At 27.9% G+C, this 24,939-nt stretch overlaps 2 protein-coding genes across 2 annotated transcripts; both read right to left on the reverse strand.

Annotated features, from left to right (window-relative positions):
* Positions 1 to 3,245: 3,245 nt before the first annotated feature.
* On the reverse strand, positions 3,246 to 4,571 carry CHI9 (chitinase). Its single transcript, NM_001247474.2, has 3 exons — positions 4,119 to 4,571; positions 3,869 to 4,022; positions 3,246 to 3,782 (listed from the first exon to the last, which is right to left on the reverse strand). Exons 1-3 carry the CDS (start codon positions 4,537 to 4,539, stop codon positions 3,389 to 3,391), a joined length of 969 nt encoding a protein of 322 aa, NP_001234403.1. The 5' UTR covers positions 4,540 to 4,571; the 3' UTR covers positions 3,246 to 3,388.
* Positions 4,572 to 21,910: 17,339 nt separating this feature from the next.
* LOC101266770 (basic endochitinase) lies at positions 21,911 to 23,396 on the reverse strand. The gene is made up of 3 exons (XM_004248587.4): positions 22,788 to 23,396; positions 22,527 to 22,680; positions 21,911 to 22,445 (listed from the first exon to the last, which is right to left on the reverse strand). Exons 1-3 carry the CDS (start codon positions 23,230 to 23,232, stop codon positions 22,052 to 22,054), a joined length of 993 nt encoding a protein of 330 aa, XP_004248635.1. The 5' UTR covers positions 23,233 to 23,396; the 3' UTR covers positions 21,911 to 22,051.
* Between the last annotated feature and the right edge of the window lie 1,543 nt (positions 23,397 to 24,939).

A 24,939-nucleotide genomic window follows, 5' to 3' on the forward strand; every position in this document is an offset into this window, starting at 1 on the left:
AAACATATATATATAACTTGTGAACTCCTAAATAAAATTAATTTAACATTTTAAACTTTTAATTTTAGTTCCGTCTCATATACTATGGTAATTTGTTCTTTAAAGTGTATTACAATTAGATATCCATTGTGGTCAAGATCTCTTTTGCTTTGCGATCTAACTTCTAAATACTTTATTTATTAATGATGCATTTTCGCCTGTAGCTAGCTAGCTTTCTATGTATTAATAAGAGGGTTTAAATTTTAAAAGCTAGAGCTGATATATTTCCGGATAAATTTAATAACTTTTAATTAGATTTTGTAATTATGTTAAAAACACAATTTGTTTTATATATATATATATATATATATAAAACTAGGTTAACTAGTTATGAATTAGTGATAAATTTAAAATTCATAGACTTCAAATCATGTATCATCCTCTAAGGTGTTTGACTAATCTTATTATTATAAGCTAGTTTAAATAGTGTATAAAATATTTTTTGATTTATTTACGTGTTTGGTAATATTTAAAGTGCATAAACCAAAATCAGCCATAACCATCTCGATCTGTGACTTATTTTAATAGAAAAAGTGTTTATCATAATTCTTTTATCAAAACCTATTTAGTTCCTGATTATTAGTTTTACAATAGTTTTATCCAAACACGCAACTATTTATAAAAATTAACCTAACGTCTAAAAGTGTTTTTTTCACTTGTTGAGGATTATCAATTCCTTTGGTGTCATTTGAACCAACAAGATTCCAATGATTATTGGGTTTTATATATAGTTACTCATTAACTCAACTTCTAACCTCAAAACTATTTCAATGAAATAATTTCCTTGATTGCCAAACCACATGAACTTAATAATATTCTTTGGACCCAAAAATATTGAGGTTCCAGTAATTACTACTCTTAATAACAGGAATTGTTCGGATAATAAATATTTTTTACTTTTTTTTTGAAAATTCCCTACTAATATCTCCCGCAGAAGTTTTGATCGTATCTCAGTCTCAGTGTAGCTGGTTCAAGTTATCAATAGAACAAAAGGCGAGGGTACTACTGAAAAAATAATCTATTTTGTCAAAGCTACTTAGGTATTGTGGAGTGTACATGAAGATGATTCAAGGAATTAAAACACAAAATCATTTGCACATAATTAGTTTTATGTTACCAAATGTGTTGTAACCACATGCACATTGATTTGACTTTCGATTAGTTTTATGTTACCAAATGTGTTGTAACCACATGCACATTGATTTGACTTTCGAAGAAGTTGTAACTTCTTAAGGGATAAGTAGGGGTGTACGTGATCGGGTTGGTTTGGATTTTTCAAATATCAAATCAAATTATTTGTGTTGGATTTTTAAATTTATATATTAAACCAAATTAATAGAACTCAGGTTTTTTTAGCTTCGGGTCTTTTCGGGTTTCTTCAGATTTTTTGAATTTTCGGGGGTTTTTCGATAAAGTTTTCTTACAAACATATAATTTACTTGTATTTTAAATATTTCTTTAGTCCTACCAAAATGCAACTATCTAAGTTATTTCTCAAGAAAAATAAAAAATATATGATATGATTAATGACACTAAAATATCCAACAAAAATAATAAAAAAATCGCATAAAAAAATATTGTAAAGTAATAAGTTATAATGAAATTGATCATTACTTAAAGTAATAAATCATGCCAAAATAAGTTTAACAAGTATTAGTTATGTGATGAAATATTAAAAGAAGTAAAATTAGATCATGTATTTTAATTGTCTAAATATATTTATGTAAAACTAAAAAATAAATATTCAATATTATTGTCATTCTTAGTATTGAATTGATTTTCTTTTGCATTAGTATTAAATTTATTTTTATTTAAACTTTGTTATAATTACCAACATATATAGACTATAATTTTTATTAGATTATTAAAAATTCTAATTTCCAAACATGAAATAAGTATATTAAAAGATAAAAACTATGAAAAAGTATAAGAAATATTTCAAAATTATATTAAAATAAATATTTTTACCTATAAAATAAAATTTTAAAATTATATATATAATGTCGGGTTGGTTTGATCTTGGGTTGATTTTTTTTACTTAAAACCAACCCAACCCAAATATAGTTGAATTTTTTTCTCAACACCAAATTAAATTAAATCAAATTACTAATCGGTTTATTTTTTATTTGACTCAATTTACGATTTAATTATGTTTTCGGTTCAATTTTGTAAGCCCTAAAAAAAAATAATGCTTGAGGAAAAATTGAGGTTCATTGATGGAGACCTCTTTGAGATACATTGTATCTGTGTTGATTAAATGACTAAAGTGTAAAAGGAAAAATGGGAAGGCTCTTAAGTAAATAAAACCAATATATACATGGTAATATGGACTAACCCCTTCATATATGCTCACTTGATTTGGTATATTATTGGGATATCTTTTACTCAACTATTATTGGGATAAGATACAAATATTTTTTAATTATAATTGAAATTTCAGAAACACATATTAATTAAAATAAAATTATAATATCTCTCTGAACTTATTTTTTGTAATTTTATATACTTTTTGTCTCACGTGACATACTTTGCGACTCCACGCAATTGAGAAACGTAAAGATATTTAGATGTCATATAAATCAAACAGGTATAGAAAATTATAAAAAATTTAAAATAAAAAAAATAATAAAACTTTAATTCAATTAAAATATATCTCTAAAATTTTAATCATAAATTTACGAATATTTATACATTTTCTCATTATTATTCATTCACATGTAGGAATTAATTCACCTATTCAATTGTCAGTAATTGAAGTTGTCACATCAAAATGTATCCAATATATAAATCGTCATCTCTCCCTTCAATCACCATTGTGTAGCATCAACCCACCACTATTTTCAATTCAAAATCCTAAGTTATTAATTAAGGATAATAGTTTAATTACTATTAAATATATATTTTTAAAAATAATTAAGCTTTTTTGTATATATTATCTAAGTGATTTATCGATATAAAATCTAATGACGATTATGTAATACAGGTAAAAACTTTAGGACTTCTTAATGTGTATATTTATTATATCATTTTTTTTATAGTGAAAGTTCTTTTCTCAATTCTCACACCATTAAAAAATATTAACTAACTTAATACGATAAGGTTAAATTAGAAGTTAAATGCTTTCCTAAACAATGTAATGAAATTGCTCGATTGTTAATAAGCTTCCATAATGCTAATTAACATATGACCCGTCACCACATTAATTAGAATAAGAACCATCGTAGTCTTTGTTTATTATCAAAACAAACGATTATAAGACAAGGTCCCATCATATTACAATCATAATTCATACAATTTCATACATATTAAATTTATTTATAGTTGGGGCCTTATATGATGAAGTCGATCGTTACATAATATCAACTAATAGTCCGTTTCCAAAAGACCTCTGATTGCCACAATCAAGATTTTCACCTGGGCTAACTCCAAGAATTCCGCAATACCTCCTGTAAAATCCAATCCGATCCTGGACCCTGCTGTCACTGCCGTGACCACATTCCAGGCCACCATTGATGATGTTTGTGATGACACCGAATCCAGGGACGCGATTAGCTGCTTGGTCAGCGCCAGATGGCTGCCATCTTCCGGTGATGACATCGTGACAAGAAGGCTTTGGGGATTGAGGAGTCATCCAGAACCAGATAGCTGATTTGAATGAGATGACTGGGTCTGTTGCTACTAGATCGGGATTGTTCAAAAGGTCCACTCCAATGGCTCTTCCACATGGCCCATAGTTGTAGTTGCTGTGTTCAAATGTCAAAATACACATAATTAGACACTACAAGTTCATCAAATTTTATTATAACATAAATAGACTTATTTAGCTTACTGTGAAATTTGAATTGGACCTCGTCCGAAATATTTCCTTCCAGGAGCACAAGGCCATTGACTACTTGGTGTACAGTAATCGCCAGGGCTACCTTGCTCTCTAAGGAAACAGTAACCCCATGCGTATGGTCCATCTGGTGCCGTAGGCCATCCTCCTATATATATATATATAAATAGGTACATAATCAATCACAATGAAATTATAATTGTTCGATCTAAATGTTGAATTGATCAAATTCAAATCATCATACCAGTAGTTTCATGGGAAGTTTGGGCAAGGAAAGCAGCAATTTCCCTTTTACGGGCAGTGATATCCCCAGTAGTACCAAATCCAGGAAAAGACCCAGCAGCAGTAACAAATGCATTGTAACTGTAGAAATTATTCTTTCCTTGACAAGCATTGTCATTGCGATGATTAAGCATTTGATCAAACATGGAATTTGAAATAACACCGCCTAGGTCCCCTGAAGGACCGGGACCGCCAGGACACTGGCTCTGACAATTACCAGGACCACAATACTCATTAGTGTTACCACACCAACCAAATTTACTGCAACACAGTCCGGATGCACAAAGTGCGCCTCCGGCCTGTGAACCACATTGCTCTGCAGAGGCAGACAGCAAAAGCACAGAAAATAGTAAGAAAAGAGTAGTGAATTCAGAAAGCCTCATTTTTTTTTAATGTATTAGTAAAATTAGTTGATGGGAAACAAGTTGTAAAATGAAAGGTATTTATAGGTAATTAGGAAGATGCCTTGATGGAGACCTACTGTGAATTTTCTATTAGTTGGCTGAGTTGTGAGTTTGATTTGTGACAAAATGTAAGATTTAGTGTTTGAATAAACTAAGCGCAAATTTCATAGTCCTCTGTCTTATCCAGAAATAAATACCGTGGAGTACGGTGACAGGTTACATATTAATATTTACTGGCGGCTTTTAGCTTCTTACTTTTATATACTTCCTCCTCTAGTTTATTTTTAATTGTCATAATTAATTTAATTTATTATTCAAAATTATATTTCTTTGATATTTTAAAATAAAATTTAAAAATATTTATAAATATATAGAAAGTATTATATATAGTAAGTCTTTTCATTTAAAATAATATTAATCAAAATTTATATTTTTAACTTCTCCAAAAGAGAATTTTGACAATTAAAACGAAACTGAGAAAATATTTTATTTTCATTAGTTACTCTCTTCCCTGTGATGTATGCAATTTTCGAGTACGAAATTTCAGAATAGAGATTATAAAATATATATGTGATCTAAATTAAGATACATATCTATGTCATTGTAAAATATAAATCATGTAATTGAATATAAAAAAAATACTTTTTAAAAAATATTTACTAGAAAAATTCTACGTTATTAATTAATATAGAAGAATCATCTAACTTGTCTTCTTCTTCTTTCTAGTAAGTTGAAAATCAAAACTACTTTTTTTTTATGAGTAATTCTTTTAGTTTAAAGTCTTTTTAAAACTTTGTGCGGAATTAAATTGAAATACATTAATTAAAATTAAGAGAATAGTATTTTTAAGGGGGTCAATAAAAAAGAAAGTGGCGGCTCTTATAATTATTCCAGATCTTCTCTTGCCACATATATATATATATATATATAAGACCTAGTTGCTGGATTTTTAGACAAAGTAATGTTAACGGCAGGTGTTTTTTTAAATTATCTTACTCCCCATGTTAAGGTGTCAATTGTCATTTTTAAATTGTTCAGATATTTTTGACATAGGATAATATATCTCGTTCGTTTTAATTTATTTATTTATGTTTGATCTAATATAATATTTAATAAAGTAAAAAAAAACCGTTTAAATATTACTAACTTGAAGTAAAAATTATATAAATATATTAAAATATTTTTTAATTTTATAATTTTAAATATTTTATGCTATGCAAAAGTTAAACAAAATAAATTTTTATAATGAAATTATTTTTATAAACGAATTAAAATAAAAATCAAAATAAGCAAATTAAAATAGAAAAATATAAAGACTATGAACGGTGTGGTATTGTATTCCCTAAGATGTAACGTGTCCCATTGTCCTTTAACGACGGCGGAATTTGATCTGACTTTTCAAATAAAATTTTCTTATATTTTATACTCTCTTTTCCTAATTTATATTTTATATGATTTATTTTTATTTTAATTTTATATAAAAATTATATTTACCTATTTAGTAATAATTTAATATTAAAAATTCATCTTTATCATTTGTAATATCATTCCTAGTCAATATCCTCTCTTATTTAGACCATACATAAATTACCATATACAAATCCTTAAACTGTGTCAAATAAAATTATATGATATAAAATAGAATAAAGAGAGTATAAGTTCCTTTTGAATAGAGAAGCTCAAATTTAACTCTAAAATAAATAAAAATTAGAGTACAATAAAAGAGTGTTATTTTAAATTTGTTAAATATTTGATAAAAAATTTTATTTGTGAAGTCATAGTCAGTACTTCTTTACTCCCTTGTTTTTTATATAGTTTTCAGTATAAGTTTCTAATATTTTTCCCTCTTTTTTTTTTTTGACTATGTTCATTCATGAATTTATTACTATTGTTCATTTCTTTTTTTTAGCTTTTGTTCCTAATTGCAGTCTTCTTTAACCACGTCACGGATATGATCATTAATAGTTCTATGTTAAGAACATTTAACAAGACCTGTCAGATTCCTAGGAATTTACAGGTTAATCCATCTATCCTTTTTAGGGGCTAAGAGACTAACCATATACTAAGTAACATAAATTTATGTCAAAAAAAACATATTAAACAATTTTTACATATCATAATTTACATATAAAACATATCAAACAGTTTTTACATAAACAAACATAATTTACATATATGGAAGTTACTAGATCTTAAATATGAAAACTTACATAATTAACGAAGTGAAATTTTCCTTTCGAGAAATCTGAAAACTCACAAAAATATAACTTCTTCAAACTTAGTACAGACTTTATATTACAGAGAACTTTTTTATGCTAGGAATTTTATAAGAGAGATTTCTGGCATAATTTCTTATTTTTGATTTTTGATTTTTCTGCTCTTTTTCTTTCTTATTTTTTCTTCAACTGATAATGTCTGCTTTTATATAGAGATCTTCGAACTTCAAACTTTGTATTTCAAATAGAAAGAGAATCTTATCATCTCAATCGGTACACTTCTGGGCCCTATCGTCAAATGAAATAATGCTCCTTCTCTTGCATTATTGTCCTCGTTGTCTGGTATCTGTCTTATCCTTTTAAGCATGTCCCAACAATTTTTTCACAGATGTGTAATAGTGAGTAAAGTGGGACTCACAGATTGACTAAAGAGGCATCCCTCTTGATTACAATTTTTTTTTACAAAATACTTTAATGTATATCTATATTATTATTATTATTTATTTATTTTTTAAGTGTCTAAATTATGCAATGTTATAGGATCAAAACTCATCCAGAGTCATCACCATTAGGATTTTTGGACATATTGCATTGTCTCTAAGTAATTTTTTTGAGTTTTATTGACTAGTTTTCTGGCTTGGAATTGGGCTTGGGTCTTTAATCATATGTTTCTCTTGTTCCTGTTTTTGTTTGAGTAATTTTTTTACTGTCTCGGTAATGAGAAATTCTATGTCTTTAATTTTCTGGATTTTATAAATTTTTTGTTTCAGGTTTTGGGTAAAAGATAGTGATAGTCTTCGTCTATTCTGGGAAGAAGATGAACTTTCTTCATTTTCACTTTTTGGCAAAGCGACAACCATAAACAGATTTGATAACACTTTATCGGTTACCATTTGAACCGGATTAGCTGTGTCTTCATCCGATACAGTGAATTTCTTAACATTTAGTGGGGAATGCACACCCATCTCATCCATTTTTATTAGAGATGGAAAACCCTATATATCTGACTGAGTTTGTACATCTTATTTAGTCTGATCTTTGCTTTTCATTCTTCGGAGTTTTTCCCTGAGCTTGGCTTTTTCTTGCATTAGAGCTTCATTATTAGATTTAGCCTTTTAAATGCTTCGATCATGGATGAGCAATGATCACAAAATATTACTTTGTATGTATCCTTTTGGATGTTGTATTATGGAGTTTTATCTGAATTTTGCCTAAGTGTTGGAGAAATATAGTAATTTGGTCCTAATATCCCTCTAGCATAGTCTAAATCTTCTGTAAAATCATTAAAACCTTTAAAAACAAGTTTTTGAAAACCTTTAATAGAGTCTAAAACTTCTATCCATGTCTGAAAAACACCATTTGTTTTACCATGAATTACCACATAATATTTAAATTTATTTTCTTTATTTTGTTAGTAAAATAATATTCTAAAGCATTTGAAATAGCAATTACATATTTTGTGTCTTTTTTATTATGTACTATCCATATATTATCTATGAGGCATGTTTGTTGTTTGTCTAGTTGGCAATTAGGCAAATATCTGAATGTCTAGTTAGACAGTTCATATGCTATTAAGTTTTGTTGTCCAAACTGCAGTCTTTCTATTCTGACATCATCAATTTTGGTTTAGAGGTTTAAAATGTAAATTTGATAACATTGTCTGTTTGTAAGAGTCTGCATAGTCTTGGGTTGAAGGTTGAACTATCTTACCCCTGTCTGGTAGTAATAGTTTCATTCTGTAAAATTTAAACTTTATTAGTAATCTACTTAATTGATTTGTCATATCATTATCATTTTTCTTTATATGCTCAAATACTATAGATTGATAAATAGATATAGTATCTAAAAAATTTTAACCATCGTCTTTTACTACTACTTTTATCATTAATTTTCTGATGAAATTTACTATGGTTTCACAGTCTGTCCTTACTAATATCTCTGATTTGTTTAAAATGTATATTCTAAAACTATTCAGGCCATATATTACAACTAGGATTTCAATGTCTATGCTAGCTTTATTTATTTTTTTTTATATATTTTTCACTTTGGTAGGCACATATTCTTTCTTCTTTGTCAGGACTATATGAGGTCTGACTTTTAATACTGCTCCCCGTCCTTCTAAACTACCATATATTTCGATAATTAAATAATCTGATTCTAAAGGTATATTAAGATCATGAATATTTCTTATTTTATCCTTTAGTTTTTGTACTAACTTTGTATCTTCTATATTAAAATTTCTTTGTCCTTTGCTTCCTGTCTTAGAATATAATGGTCCTGCAAGTTTTCCTAAATCTTTAATAAATAGTCCCGCATAGTTTATTATTCCTAAAATTTTTTGTAAGTCTTTTAAACTATTTAATCTATCTGGCATACCTAAAGTTTTTTTTTTGACTATATGAGGTTGTAGTTTAATTTTTTCTTCTCCTAATATAATTCCTAAAAAATTTATATAATTCTTACATAATTTTATTTTCTTTTTACTAATTATTATTCCATTATTAACAAATAACCTAAACGCCGTCTGTAAATGTCCTAAGTGTTCTTTTATATCTTTACTGAATACTAATATATCATCTACATATACTAGAACAATTTTTTTGTATTCTCCAAATATTTTATTCATTTTTCTTTGAAAAATTGGAGGCGCAGTTTTTAAACCGAATGACATGACTAACCATTTAAAATGTCCTTCTGGACATGTAAAGGTTGTCCATTCAATACTATCCGGATGCATTTTTATCTGCCAATATCCTGATTTACAATCAAACTTACTAAATATTTTTTTCTTGTATTCTATTTATTAGTTCTATTTTATCTGGTAATTTATATCCGTCTGTTCTAATGTTATCGTTTAATCTTTCATAATTTATTACCATTCTAACTTTTCCTCTAATTATTTCATTATGATTTCTTATCATAAATGTTGCCGATCTATGTTTTGAGGTCGATCTTTTTGTTACTCCTAACTCTAATAATTCTTTAATTTGTATACTAAAATCTTCTAGATTTTGATTGGTTGCTTCTATCGCAACAGTTTTTATTTTATATTCGGGATTTATAATGTCAAGTTTACACACAATTTTGTTATTTTCCCAATGTTTTTAAGGCTTTTCACCTATTATTTTTATTTGATCTAGGATTTTTATAATGTTATTTAAGTCTTGTTGATTTTTTATTTGTCCTATTTTCTGAATTCCTGTTTTAAAATTATATAATTTTGTTGTCATTTATATTAAGACATAATTTTTGTCTAATTCATCTAAATCTTCTAACTCTTCTATTTCTGATAAATTTTCAGATATTATATTATAACCTAAGGCTGGCAAACGGATCGATTTTTTGCCGGTCCGGTTCGGTTCTAGTCCGATTTCCGTACCGATTCGTTCGGTACCGGTTGAACCAAACCGGTTCCCAATTTTTTATCCGGTTGAACCGGTTCGGTAAGAATCGATTCCGGACCGGTCCAATCCGGTAATAACCGGTTTAGTTGATTTTTTCAATTTTTTTTATTAAGGTGGCCATTTTATGACCGTTGGGCTGGGGCCCAAAACGGTCAATTATCACCCCACCCCTTTCTAACCCATTTACACTAAAAATATACCCCTTTTTTCCATTTTAAATCACAAATTCACTACTTAGACAATCTCTCAAAGTCTCAATTTTAAATCTCTCATAAATTATTAATTATTATATTGTGATATTGAGTTGGAGTTTGAATTTCGGAAGCTACAATAGGCATCTATCAAATCTGGCTTTGGTTATACGTCTACTTTTACGTAAACGTTTGTTACATTCGTCCAACTATCAACTTTAATTGTTATTTGTTTATTAATTTAGTTGTTTTATCTCTTTTATTATATTATTTTGCTTGTTTTTCTCATATATTTAATTATTTTAAATTTTAACATGAATTCGAAAAGAAATAGTGATAAAAGACTAATGTCAGAATTAAAAAATAAAAAGGGAGGAGTTAGTAGTTCTTGTTCTAAAAATTTGCCACCTAGATATTTAGTTAATAATAATGATTATACTTGTGTTAATGAAACTTTTTTTACGTCACCAAGACCTATTGAATTTAATTCTGAAAATGAAGTAGATCATGAGTCTTTAAATAGACATTATACTAATTTTGAGGAAGAATTAGAAGAAGAAGTAGAAATAAATGAGGAAGATGACTACCCCGACTAGTCCGGTTACCGAAGTCTCCCTTTTACCTACTTTTTCAAATGTCGCCGTCGTACGTGTTAAAAGATCGTTAGTATGGAAATTTTTGATACAAAATGAGGCAAAAAGCTACTGTTTCGTGCACTAAATGTAAATTGGTAATGAAACATGTAACTACGGGTACACAAGGGGGAACGTGACGACTAAGAACACATTTACGAAAGTGTAATAAAGAATTTTCTCGCCTAGATGATATAGAAAGAGCTAATAGAAATGGAACACCCATACCTGAAAGTTCTATGGGTGTTGGAGGTTCTAATATGGTTCAAGGTGTATTAAATATGTCTAACCCGGCTAGTCGAAGCACACACCGCACGTATAATAAAGAAAAAGATCGTAGAGAATTAGCTAAAATGGTTGCTGTTTGTGGTTTACCTTTTTCATTTCCTTCACATCCTGGTTTTGTTCATTATATTCGAGAATTATATAATCTAGATTATGAAGGTATTCCAAGAAATACGATTAAAAGTGATCTTTTTAAATATCAAAAAGAATATTCTCATTTTCTTTGTTGTTTATTTGCTTATTATGGTAGATTATCTATTACTTTTGATATGGGACATAGTCCTAATGGTAACAATTATTTTACACTTACTGTCCATTGGATTGACCATGAATGGGACATGCAAAAACGAATATTAGCGTATAAATTTATTGAAGAAACTAAAATCGGTTCTTATATAGCATCAAAAGTAGGCTCTATTTTACAATATTATGGAAAATGTGATAAAATAATGAGTGTCACTTTAGATAATGCTTCTAATAATTTAAGAGTCGTTGATTATTTAAAAATTAGATTTTGTCCAATTGATAATGATTGTTTTCATATTAAGTGTGCCGCACATGTCTATAATTTAATAGTAAAAGATGGTATTTCTCAATTTGGAGTTTCTTGTGAAAAATTAGTCTTGCTTGTAATTGAATTTTTAAAGCTAAAGTAAAAGCTAGAATTATTGAATTTAAAAATCGTTGTAATGAATGTGGACTTGCATATAGAAAAATTCCAAAAGAAATATGCACTAGATAGAATTCTTCATTTGAAATGCTTCAAGTTGCTTATGTTTATCAAAAACCGCTACAATTAGTTTTTAATGCTCATAATGCGGATCCGAGTTTAAGAATTGGCTTTGAAGATCGACAAAATACAAAAGAACTGATTGATTTTTTAAATGTTTTTTATAGAGCAACAAATGCATGTTCTGGTCAATATTATCCTACTATTTCTTCTGTTTTAGTAAATATTTGTGCTATTTTAATTGAATTTGCTAAATATAAAGGAAAAGAACAATTTAAAGATTCACTTGCTTTTATGATTGATAAATTCAAAAAATATTTTTTCCCTATTCCGTGTTGAAAGAATGGTTGAAAAGATTTATGTAAATTTAGAAATTAAAGATGATGAAACTTCTAGTGTTGAACAATGTAAAAGTAGCATTTATACAAAAGTTAGAGATTTATATAATGCATATAAAGTTGTAGAAAAAAATATTCCAATAGTTAAACCTTCATCTTCTAAGCCTAAAAGTGATGATACAAATGATATGATGGATGAATATCTTGAGCTTGAATCTTCTACTAATAATGATTTTGATTTATATTTTAACCAGACACGGGAAAAGATTAGGCATGAAGAAGGACAACTTCAACCTCGAATATTAATATGGTGGAAGAATCGTGAAAATCAATTTCCGACCCTTTCTAGGATTGTTCGAGATGTGCTAGTGATTCAAGCATCATCGATCGCTTCGGAGCAAGCCTTTAGCGTGGCGAGATTTATGAATGGAGATCATCGATATTCATTAGCAAAGGACAGTTTGAAAATATCGGTGTTGTTTTGAGATTGGGTCAATGCCGAAAGAAGAAACACTGGACTACCACTATTAAGTATCCATATAGAAGACCAAATAGATGAAAATATTTGGTGAGAATAGTGATGATGACATGGAAGCAATGGAAGAATAACGACAAATGCCAATTCCAGAAAATCTTTCTTTTCAAATGATATAAAATTTACAAAAAGAATTTTTTAAAAAATGCAATTGTTAGTATAATAATTACTATTCAATTCCTCCTAAATTATGTACTCTTATTCTCTTTCTAATATTTGTATTGTATAATTTATTTATTTCAATAAATATATGGCTATTCGCCTTGATTTTCTTTTATAATAGTCTCTTCTATTTAATTCATGTCATTTTATAAATTTAATTTTTAATTATTTTAATAAAAGTTTAAATTAAAAATTTAAATTCAATATAAACTTTAAAGTTTAAATTCAATCTCAAACTTTAAATTTAATATAAAGTTTAAAAAACTTTAAATTCAATTTCAAACTTAAGTTCAATATAAAACTTTAAATTCAATTTGAAACTTTAAATTCAATATAAACTTTAAAGTATAAAATCAATTTCAAACTTATATAAACTTTAAAGTTTTCAATTGAAGTTTTAATATAAATATATAATATTATATAATAATTAAAATAATTAAAAAAAAATTAAAAAAAGTACCGCATGAACCTGTAAGACCCGGTTCCAAATCGGTCCAACCCGATTCCGAACCGGTTACTAACGGACCTGGTGGAGCAGGTTGATTTTTCTGGAAAATTCGGTCCGGTAAAATTCGGTATCGGTAAGAAAATTCGATAAGAAAAATTCGATACCGGTCCAATTACGGGTAAAACCGGCCCTGTTGACCCGGTCCTGTCGGTTTGCCAACCTTATTACAACCTATTTTACTACATGTTGTATTATTTTTACAATTATCGCAGTATTTTTTTTTAGTTTGTATCTTATTTTAGTATTAGGTTTATTAGTTAAAATCGACGTATGAGTGATACTTTTTAGAAAAATTATTCCATCACTTGTTATAATAGTGCCTCCTTTATTATGTAATATAAAATCTAATCCTAATACAAAATATACACTTATATTCAAGTCTCTTACCCATATTTTATCCATTTTATAAGTAGGTTTATAAAATTCTGAACATGTGTTTAAAAACTTAACCTGTGCTTTATCTATATAGTGTCTATATACGTTATGTGTTCCGTCCATTTGCATGGCTGCGAGCGACTTTGCTAGGGTTTTTAGTTCTGCAGGTACTAATTTCTTGTTAAGGATGCTATTAGTACATCCTGAATCTACTAATGCCAAGGTTTCTATTTCGTATTCTCCTAATTGAAGTCTTGTTAATACTTTAACAGTATTTTTTTTATCTTCATTGTATATTAAGGTGTTAAATTCTTCATTTATAATTCTTGATTGTCTATTGATGACAGTGATTCAATATGTTTTTCCTATCCTAATCTTATTATTCTTTCTTCTAATTCTTTTACCTTTGTTTCTAAAATTAATACTTTAAGGTTTATTAAGGGTTCATTTATATATATTTCTTTTTTATTTTGAATTATTAGTCGTAGTTGGTTTTGTATGCAAGTTATGCATCCTTCTTTAAAATATTTATTACATTTAGCTATTTTATTTTTGCTAGGATACCATTTTCACCAACAACATGGATTACTATCTAGACCTGTGTCCTTTTCGAAATTATGTTCGCATTCTACTATGTTCATAAAATTAACTTGTAAAATCTTCTAAATTTAGGTCTTCTAGTCCTATTTCATTAATTAGTTCTTCTCCTTCTGAATTGGAGGAGCTCTCTTCTTTAGTCTGTTTTTCTACATCGATACTTACTATAGAGTAAATACTCTCATTATCTGACATATATTCGTCTACATTTAATAATGCTTCATTAAATTCTTCTACTAATTGAGCATTTCTAGTTTTTGTGTTATACCTTTTAGGACAAGTATTTGCCAAATGTTCTATACCTCCAAATGTGAAATATTCTAACTTATTTTTATAATTTCTATATGAACTGTATTTTCTAACATGTCTATCTTTATTTAGATATGGTTTTCTAGCAGAAGATTTTCTAAGAAAGTATCCTTTCTTACTATTTCTTTTAGGGATAATGTCCAAGTACTCCCTCAACCTATGCCCGAAATCCCAGAGACACACTTATACTATACTAAGCTCCAATTACCCCCCTGAACTTATTTTATAACTAATTTTCTACCCCTTTTTAGCCTACGTGACACTAGTTTGAAGAGAAAAGTCAACCATCGTTGGGCCCACAAGATAGTGCCACGTTGGTCGAAAAGGGGTAAAAAATTATTAATAAAATAAGTTCAGGGGGGTAATAGGACCTTAGTATAGTATAAGTGTGTCTCTGAGATTTCGGGCATAGGTAGAGGGGGTACTTGGACATTATCCCTTTCTTTTATTATATTGTGGTTTATATTTTTTTATACTTTTTTCTTTTATATTGATCTTTATCATAGCTTTGAGCAGTGTATATTACATCTTTACAGAAATTCATCTCATTTTGTTTTAATTGTTTTTGTATTTGTAGGTGCGTGCACTTTTCTTGTAGTGTTTCCATTATATGTTGTATCCTATGTCCTATTGACCATTTAGCCTGAGGATTTTGTAATACTCCTTCTCGTTTAGTCCACTTGTCTTCTTTTTCTCTTCCTAAAGCTCCAGACAATTTATTAAATAAATTTTTTCCTAGATCTTGGTCGAAAGCATTACCACTAATTGTACAGTAGTAAAAATAATCATTTAAGAATTTCTTTATATGGTACCAGTTACTTATACTCAACTATTCTAATTTTATTATCGCATTTCTTAGTAGTGTTACTAATCCACTATTAGGGTCTTCTCCTGTTATTAATGTATGAATTTTATTTGTAAAATTGTATGAATTTGGTCCTAATGATACCAAATATTGGAACTCTTGTGGGAACTCAACCTTATAGGCTTCCCATAATGCTTTAGTGGATTGTCCTAAAAAGGTTTCTAAATACTTATACATGGTTTCTGCATCTGTTTCAGTATAATATTTTATAAAATCTGCTACTACGATTCCTTTCCATAAGTCTATTACTGAATTCCATTTTTGTGGATCATGTGCTGCTATGTTTAATATTTTTCCTTTACTTCTTCCTTCTTGTAGTACATTGGTTCTTCTATAGGATTTCTTTTTCCTATCGGTTTTAGGTTTGCTGGGGGGACATCACCCTGTCTATACACTCTTCTACGTGGTATATTTCCAGTTTTATTGTGTGCAGTATATTCTTGTTCTGTTGTTATTTGGAATGAGCTACTTGAGCTTGCTGACTCCATTAATTCTTTTTGGCTAATTATAGATTCTAACTCAGTTTTCTCGCTATCACTTTCTTGTACTTCTTTTATTATATTATTAGCTTTTTCTAATTTTTCTTGTAACATTTTTTCTAATCTATAACCTCTATTATTTGTCCCGAATTCACATATTTTAAAATGAGATGTTAACTTTTCTAAGTCTAAAATTCCTAGTTTACATCCTTTATATTAAACAATTTATTTATGTTGCTCTAACTTATCTCTTTTGTTTTTTCTATAGCTAAGTCTACTGCAAATTCTTCTTCTAATATTACTTCCATGTTCATTCCTTCTAACGGTATTTCTTCCACGACGCTTTCTTCTTCTATATCTCTATGAGTTACATAGTTATAATCTGTAAATCTAATCGAGGGCTCACCTTTAGAATTTATGTACATTAGATGAGCATCAGGAGTTAGACTTTCTTTTTTCTTAAAATCATCTAATTTTCAATCTAATCCTGCATATTCTTTAGGGTTTATCTTTATAGGTTTTACTAGTTTTATTCCTTTATTTTCCATTACTTCAATACATCTTTTATCTGTAATTTAAATCTAGTATTACTATTGTCTGTTATTTTTCCTAAAAATCCTATGCACATTAGTAGGTTTTTTCTATTTTGCATTTCTTCATATCCTTTAGTTTGTAATTCTATTTTAATATGTTTTTTTTTTTAAATTCATCATAAAGTTTGGGTTTATATAAAATATTTCTCCATTATTTGTTATATCTACGTCACTTAATCCTATAATTGATTTTTTTAGGTCTGATCATCTGTCATCATATATTATAATTAATATCTTTGTTCCTAAATTTTTTCTAGTAAATCCTTTAACACCTATTATTATTAGTCGCATATGCATTAAGTCTTTTCTTACATTATTTAGTTCTATTAGGGAATCTGAATTTATAAGATTTAGGGCTACCGAATTATTTCTATTACTGATAGTTGTTCTTCTCTATAGTGTCTATATAATTGAGATTTGTTAAGGTAATTTGTATTATATAAAACTTTAGGGTTTAACAATGTTAATTAATTTCGTTGAAAAATTTGTACATCTTTATCTACATCTATTGTTTCATCTAATTGTTGGTTGTTTTCTTCTTTAGTTCTTTTATTTAATATTCTCGATATAAAATTATTACCGATGCTATTTCGGGAGTAGTTTGGTCTAGGTCTTTCTGGTCCTTCATTTCTTGATCTAGCTGAAAAATGTCCATTTCTTTTATTTCTTTATTGTTCTTTCTCTTTGTGGAGTGATTTCTATTTTAGCTAATTTTTCTATTAATTCCTCTACCTCTGTTATATTTTTACTTTCTCTTTTTTCTTTAAATTTTTTTTAATTTATTTTGTTATTTATTTGTAATAATAGTGTTATTATTATATTATTTTGTTTTATGATAAATTGATCTGATTTTGAAGATGGATTAAACTCATTGTTATCTGTTGGAAGAGTTATTCTTTTTTCTATTAACGTAGTAGCTTCTTTGTGTGTCTTAGTTTACACTAAATCTATCATGAAAGAACTATTTCTTTTAATAATGTTAATTCTGTTTTTATCTCTTGTATTCTTATAATTAATGTATTATTAACTTCTTCTTTTTGTTTGTTTTTTAGTTTGCTTAATTTTTTATTTAATTCAATTCCTTGTTCCTTAATATAATCTAAATTACCCTCTATTTTGTTGAAAAACTGTTTTTGTCTATTTTGAGTTTCTTCTTGTTCACCTAGTAATTTTATAATTTTATTATTATGTTCTCTAATTGTTTAACTAAAATTTATTATTAAGTCTATTAGGGTATTATATTTAGAGTCTTCTGTAGTGTGTAAACAGTGTCATCCGTTTTCAAAATTACACTTTATTACACTATCGTCTTTTAGCCTTTTAAATTTTGTTTTTATATTTATCTGTAAATCTAAGTATTCTAGATTTTTTAAAGAACCTATTTTTACTATATTCTATCCTAAAGGTGTTATTTTACACTGTTCCCTATGGTCTTTCATTCTTTTAGTAAAATTGTAAATTTTATTTCTAATTCCTTGTAATTCTCACTTTAAAGCGCTTATGTATTCTTCGTTTGTATGTCTTTCTAGATAAAAATTTTCTAGTGTAAATAATTGATTTTCATATATATTTAAGTATTCTATTATACATTTTTCTATTTTTTGTAATCTTTGTTTTTCTTCTAGTTCTCTATATAAATATCAATAATTTATTTTTACACTTCTAGTAAAAGGATGTTTTTTCATAGAACTTGTAGCCTCTAATCTGGATATTTCTTGATCTAAGGTGTCTTAATAACTTGTATTTTGATTTTTTAATTGAAAATAATAGGTTATTTAGTTTCTCGCTATTATCTAATTTTATTTCTTCTAAATATTTTGTATATTTGAAATATAAACTTAATAATTCTTGTTTAACCTTACAATATTCTTTAGTATTTTTATGGGGTCTTCTCATATACATTTATCCTATAGGGCTATTGTAAAAGGAATTATTTTTAAATATTTTATCCGTGCTATATTTTCTCTAATTTCTTTATTTACGTGATCTATCTCTAAACTAACTTTACTTTTTTCTTGTCTTGCCTCTTTTTTTTCTCAGCTTTTTAATTTTTTCTCTTTCTCTCACTCCTTTTTGTTGCCCTTTCTCTCTTACTCTTTTTTTTAAATTGTTTTTTTTTAATTTTTTGCTTTCTCTTTGCTGATCTCTCTATCTCTTTGCTTTTTTAAAATTATTTTTTATTTTTTACTTTCTCTTTGCTGCGCTCTCTCTTTTTCTAGTGTTTTTTTCATTTTGTTTTTCTTTTCATTTTCTGTCATAGAGTAGTCAATAATCATAGAATGAATAAAATTTGTATCAGTAATTAATTAAATAAATAAATAATTTAATCACAAAAAATAAAGAGACATAACAAATTGCAAAATGAATTAAACTTGAATAAAAAATGTATTACACACATACCAAAGTTAAATTAAAAAAATGATCTATAGAGTAAATAAAACTTGTATTAATAGTGAATTAAACAAGTAATTCAACAATGACAAATAAATCAAAAAATTGCAAAATAAATTCAGTTGCTTTAAAATTGTATTACACAATATTAAAGTTCAATTAGAATAGAAAATTAAGAATGAACGGGAAACGTAATTAATAAAAGACAAGTCAACATTCTATAAACGGAATTAAACTCATATTATTCATGAATAAAACTTATACCATATGTATTTTATAAATTATTTTTCTTTTATCACTAAGAAAATGAGTGATGGTTGCAATATGTATTAAAAATATATTGTGCATGTTTTATAAATGTATTATTAGTGTGTATCTAAATTATTCTTGTTAGTATCCGAAAAAAAAGTGAAGTGTGCAATACATATTATAAATGTATTATTCATGAATAAAACATGTATTATATGTGTCTTATAATTATTTTTTGATTTGTTTCACTAAGAATGTGAGTGGTGTTTGCAATATGTATTAAAATGTATTGTGCATGTATTAAAAATGTATTATAAGTGTGTTACCCAAATTATTTTATTTGATATCATTAAAAAGGGAGTGAAGTTTGCAATATATATTATAAATGTAGGATGTATTGTTCATGATTTTAATACATTTTTAATACAATTATGAAACATATCTAATACAACTTTGATACAAATGCGATATTATTCTATAAACTTCATCATTTTCAAGCTTCAATCTAATAATTTTCCTAAAGTCAATTCTAAAGTTAATTGAACCCTCTTAATTAAATATAAACTCCAAACGATATTTTTAACTATTTGTAGAAACTATCTATCCAAACTAATTGCAAATGAAAGAGCAGTTAATGATTCGTAAACTAAATAAAACTTGTATCAACAATTAATTAGATAAGTAATCTAATTGTAACAAATGAATAAACATAATAAACTGCCAAATGAATTAAACTTGAATAAAAAATGGATTACACACATATTAAAGTTGAATTAGAAGAAAAAATTAACAATAAATGAAAAAAGTAACTAACAAAAGACAAGACAATAATCTATAGACAAAATTAAACTTGTATTATTATAAATAAAACATGTATCAGATGTGTCTTGTAAATTATTTTACTTTGTATCACTAAGAACATGAGTAATGTTTGCAATATGTATTACAAATGTATTGTGCATATGTTATAAATGTATTACAAGTGCTTACTAAATTATTTTTGTTGATATCACGGAAAAAAAGTGAAGTGTGTTATGCATTATAAATGCATTGTTTGGGAATTTAATACAATTTTAATGCAATCACGAAACATATCTAATATAACTTTAACACAATCGCGATGCCGTTTCATAAACTTCATCTTTTTCGAGTTTCAATCTAATACATCTCCTAAAATTAATTATAAACTTAACCAAATACTATTAAAATTGTGCTATAAATTTCAAAAGACATTTTCAATTACTTGTAGAAATAACCTATCCAAACTAAATACAAATTCGTAAAATTCCTATAATTAATTCAAAATTAAAATTTATACAATGACCATCAATGTTGATCTCTCGTTTGTATAATTTTTAAGATTTGAAAATTTAGTTGAGAACATGATATTGTATATTTCTTTTAATTTCCTATTTCTCTTCTTGTCGTATTTTTAAATAAAATTAATAAAATATAAGCAAAAAATAATTTAATTTAAATGAAAAATTCAAAAAAAGAAGAAGAAGAAGAAAAATGATACAGGAAGGACAATGAAGAAGAAGTAGAAAAAAGGAGGAAGAGAAAAGTTAGACAGAAAAAGGGGCGAAGGATTCTAACGTATTGTTGTTTAGTTAAAAAAATGATATTGACATAAATGGTTAATATTGCATATTTATGTAATTTACCCTTTTTTGTATTAGATAATTATATATATGTAATTGTATGTATTAGTGATTATATTTATATACCTACATAATTGTATATATTAGTATGTATTTGTATCAATGAATACAATAGTATTAGTATCAATTAATAAATTATGTATAATCATATCAATTTGTGTTTGAATGTATTATTTATTGTCATCATTTGTATTTATGTTTGTATGGACGAACATATGTGTATTCCTATTTGTATCACTAAAGAGATATGTATAGTCGAGACTATCATTTGTTTTTGTATAATTGATTTAATATATGTTTGTATCAAAATAGCTAACATTTGTATTCGTACAAGCGAGAACAATTGGACAAAATAAAGTAGCAATGAGATTGGCAGATAATTGGTATTGTATAATTAATTGTTATCATTTGTATTTATATAGACAACTATTAATATTTGTATTTGTATTTTGTTTTATGTTTGTAAAAGCGAGAGAGGGAAGAGGAGAGAGGCAAAAGAGATGACTGAAAAAGAGGAGAAAAGCAAGCTAGATTCATGACGTGAGAGAATAAGAGAGGAGATGTAAATATGTAAATAACGGTTAATCACAAGTTATATTATATTAAATAATTAATTAATATATATTTACTTATCTGTATATTTTTTCCTTTTAATTAATCCGATAATAAAAACGCACTCTTCCTTTTAAAGAGAAAGATCATTAAGCCAAACTTCCACTTCTGCCAACTTTTATTATTGTGCAAGAGTTTACACTTTCCAAAGATGCCTAAATAATTGATATATTTAGGTTGTAAGCATATACACATTTATTTGATTTCGAAGATTGAACTTTTGGTGGCAAGTGTCTTTGTTTATTATTACAAGCAGTTATAGTCAGGTCCCATCAGACATTCAGACTATTATCACAATTTATTTATAGCTGAGACATTATAGGTTACAAGAGAATACAACAAAACAAGGGATGAAGTTGTTACATAGTATCGACTAAGAGTCCGTTTCCAAAGGACCGCTGGCTGCCACAATCGAGATTGTTACCAGGACTAACTCCAAGAATTTCACAATATCTCCTATAAAATCCAATTCGATCCTGAACCCTGTTATCATTCCCATGACCACATTCCAGGCCACCGTTGATGATGTTTGTGATGACACCGAATCCAGGGAGGCGATTAGCTGCTTGGTCAACATTAGATGGTTGCCATCTTCCAGTGATGACATCATGACAAGAAGGCTTTGGTGATTGAGGGGTCATCCAGAACCATATAGCTGATTTGAATGAGATGCTTGGGTCTGTTGCTACTAAGTCAGGATTGTTTAAAAGGTCCACTCCAATGGCTCTTCCACATGGCCCATAGTTGTAGTTGCTGTTTTGAAATGTCAAAATACATTAGACGCTACAAGTTCATCAAATTTTATCATAGAACAAATAGACTTATGTAGCTTACTGTGAAATTTGAATTGGGCCTCGTCCGAAATATTTCCTTCCAGGAGCACAAGGCCATTGACTACTTGGTGTACAGTAATCGCCCGGGCTTCCCTGTTCTCTAAGGAAGCAGTAACCCCATGCGTAGGGTCCATCTGGTGCCGTAGGCCATCCTCCTAACAAGGCATAATTCGACGAATTTTACCAATTTCTAGATTCACAATAAAATCATAATTGTCCGATCTAATTATTGAATTCATCAAATTTAAATTGATATATATACCAGTAGTTTCATGAGAGGTTTGGGCAAAGAAGGCAGCAATTTCCCTTTTACGAGCAGTGGTATCACCAGAGGTGCCAAAGCCAGGAAATGACTTGGCAGCACTAATAAATGCATTGTAGCTATAGAAATTATTTTTTCCTTGACAAGTATTATCGTTGCGATGATTCAGCATCTGATCAAACATGGAATTTGAGATGACACCGCTAAGGTCCCCAGAAGGTTCGGGGCTGTCACGACACTGGCTTTGACAATTGCCGGGAGCACAATGGGCATCAGTGTAACCACACCACCCAAATTTGCTGCAACACAGTCCCGCGGCACAAAGCGCACCTCCTGCCTGCACACCACATTGCTCTGCGGAGGCAGTCAGCAAAGGTGAAGAAAATAGTAAAGAAAAAACTATGAATTCAAAATGCCTCATTTTATTGTTGTAGGAAAAGGTCATGATGGGGAACAAGTGGTAAAAGGAGATGTATTTATAGCTAGAAATAATATTTCACATCGTTATTTGAACTTTTTTCTTCATAAATCACTCAATTTTAACGAAGCAGACATGGCTAAATAAATAGTGGATGGACTTTTTAATTGGCAAAAATCAAATGTTTAGGTGGCGGCTCTTATCTTCTTTAAGTTTATTTTATATATTTTCATTAGTTATTATCTCAATTCTCAGCTGATGATAATATTTTATTAGTACGTAATTTAAGAAACAGGCTACGAAAAAAGAATAAAAAGTTTAAATTAGTATTAAATATAATTTTTTAAAGAGATGTACCAATACAAAAAGTTACATAAATTAATTATAAGGATGATTTCCATTTATATGTCTTTTTTAAATATTCCTTTAGAAAAAAGATATCACTTTTTATTTGACAAATTTCTTTAACCCAATATCGTAAATGTTATTTTAAAGATAACACGATTTAAAATTAAACATTTTGTTTTAAAATTATAAATTATTTTTGAGATATTTTCTTAAATCTCATGTTGAACTAAATTAAGATGCATAACTTAAAATGTAGAGAATAATATTTTCAAAAGGGGTGGGGGGTTTTTTTAGTTGGGAGGGGGGGGGGGGGGTCTGGAATAATTATTTATAAAATAAGAGGCGGCTCTTAACGCTGTTTTGAAACATTACTTAAATTTTAAGTATATATTTTAGACTTTTTTGTGTTTGTTTGGTTATCAGCTAACATCACTACTTTGACAAGTATAAAATTTGGACTTTGATTATTCAAATAAACTTTTACCTATTAAAAATTAGAGAAATTACATGATTTAATATAATTCACCATTATATATACTATGGCGAGAGATGAAAAAGAGGCGAACGAAATTTATTATGTATTTCAGATACATGCAAAATATATCTATTGTAATTCACATATATATGGTGTTGAAGTGTGTGACCGTCTCATCTAAGAGACACGTGTACATAGTGTGATTTGCATGCATATGGTGTTAAGTGTGTAACCGTCTCAACTATTAGATGAAATATTAGTTACTCTCTACGTCCCATTTTATGTGGCACCATTTTCTTTTTGGTCAATCCCAAAAAGAATGTCACATGTCCTTATATGGTAAGTATTTAAATGTATAATTTCTTTTTTACCGTTGTTTGTCCCACATAATTTTAAAAATAGTACTCAAATACATTTATGAGGAGAGAGAAAAGTGAATCAACTTTTGAAGAACAATTTGGTAAACATTTCAAAGTCTTCATTTATTTCTTAAACTCTGTGCACGATCAAATGTCCCACATAAAATGGAACGGAGGGATTAATTGTATTCTCAACATCTGGATGCTAGATACATATGAGAGTGGCAAGCGAGATGAGAAGGAGGTGAACGAGATTTGTTATGTATTAAGATACATGTGAATCCATTTGAATGCAATATATCTAGAACAAATTATACATAATTTTTTCCCCAGGTATCTAAAAGTATATCTAGATGTATTAAAATCTGGTAAGATTCGTAATATTGCAAACTAGACTGTATCTAAAACTTCATTTGCTTGGACTTAATAAATGTCTAAATTTGAATCGTTCGGACATTAGGTCATTAAATGCATTTGTTTTTTTATCACTTAAAAATCTCTTAATGAGTCTAAAAGGATCTGAATGAACCAAATTTGAGGCGAAGTCTTAGG

This window comes from Solanum lycopersicum, chromosome 10, assembly GCF_036512215.1.
Source record: "Solanum lycopersicum chromosome 10, SLM_r2.1".
NCBI lineage: Eukaryota > Viridiplantae > Streptophyta > Magnoliopsida > Solanales > Solanaceae > Solanum > Solanum lycopersicum.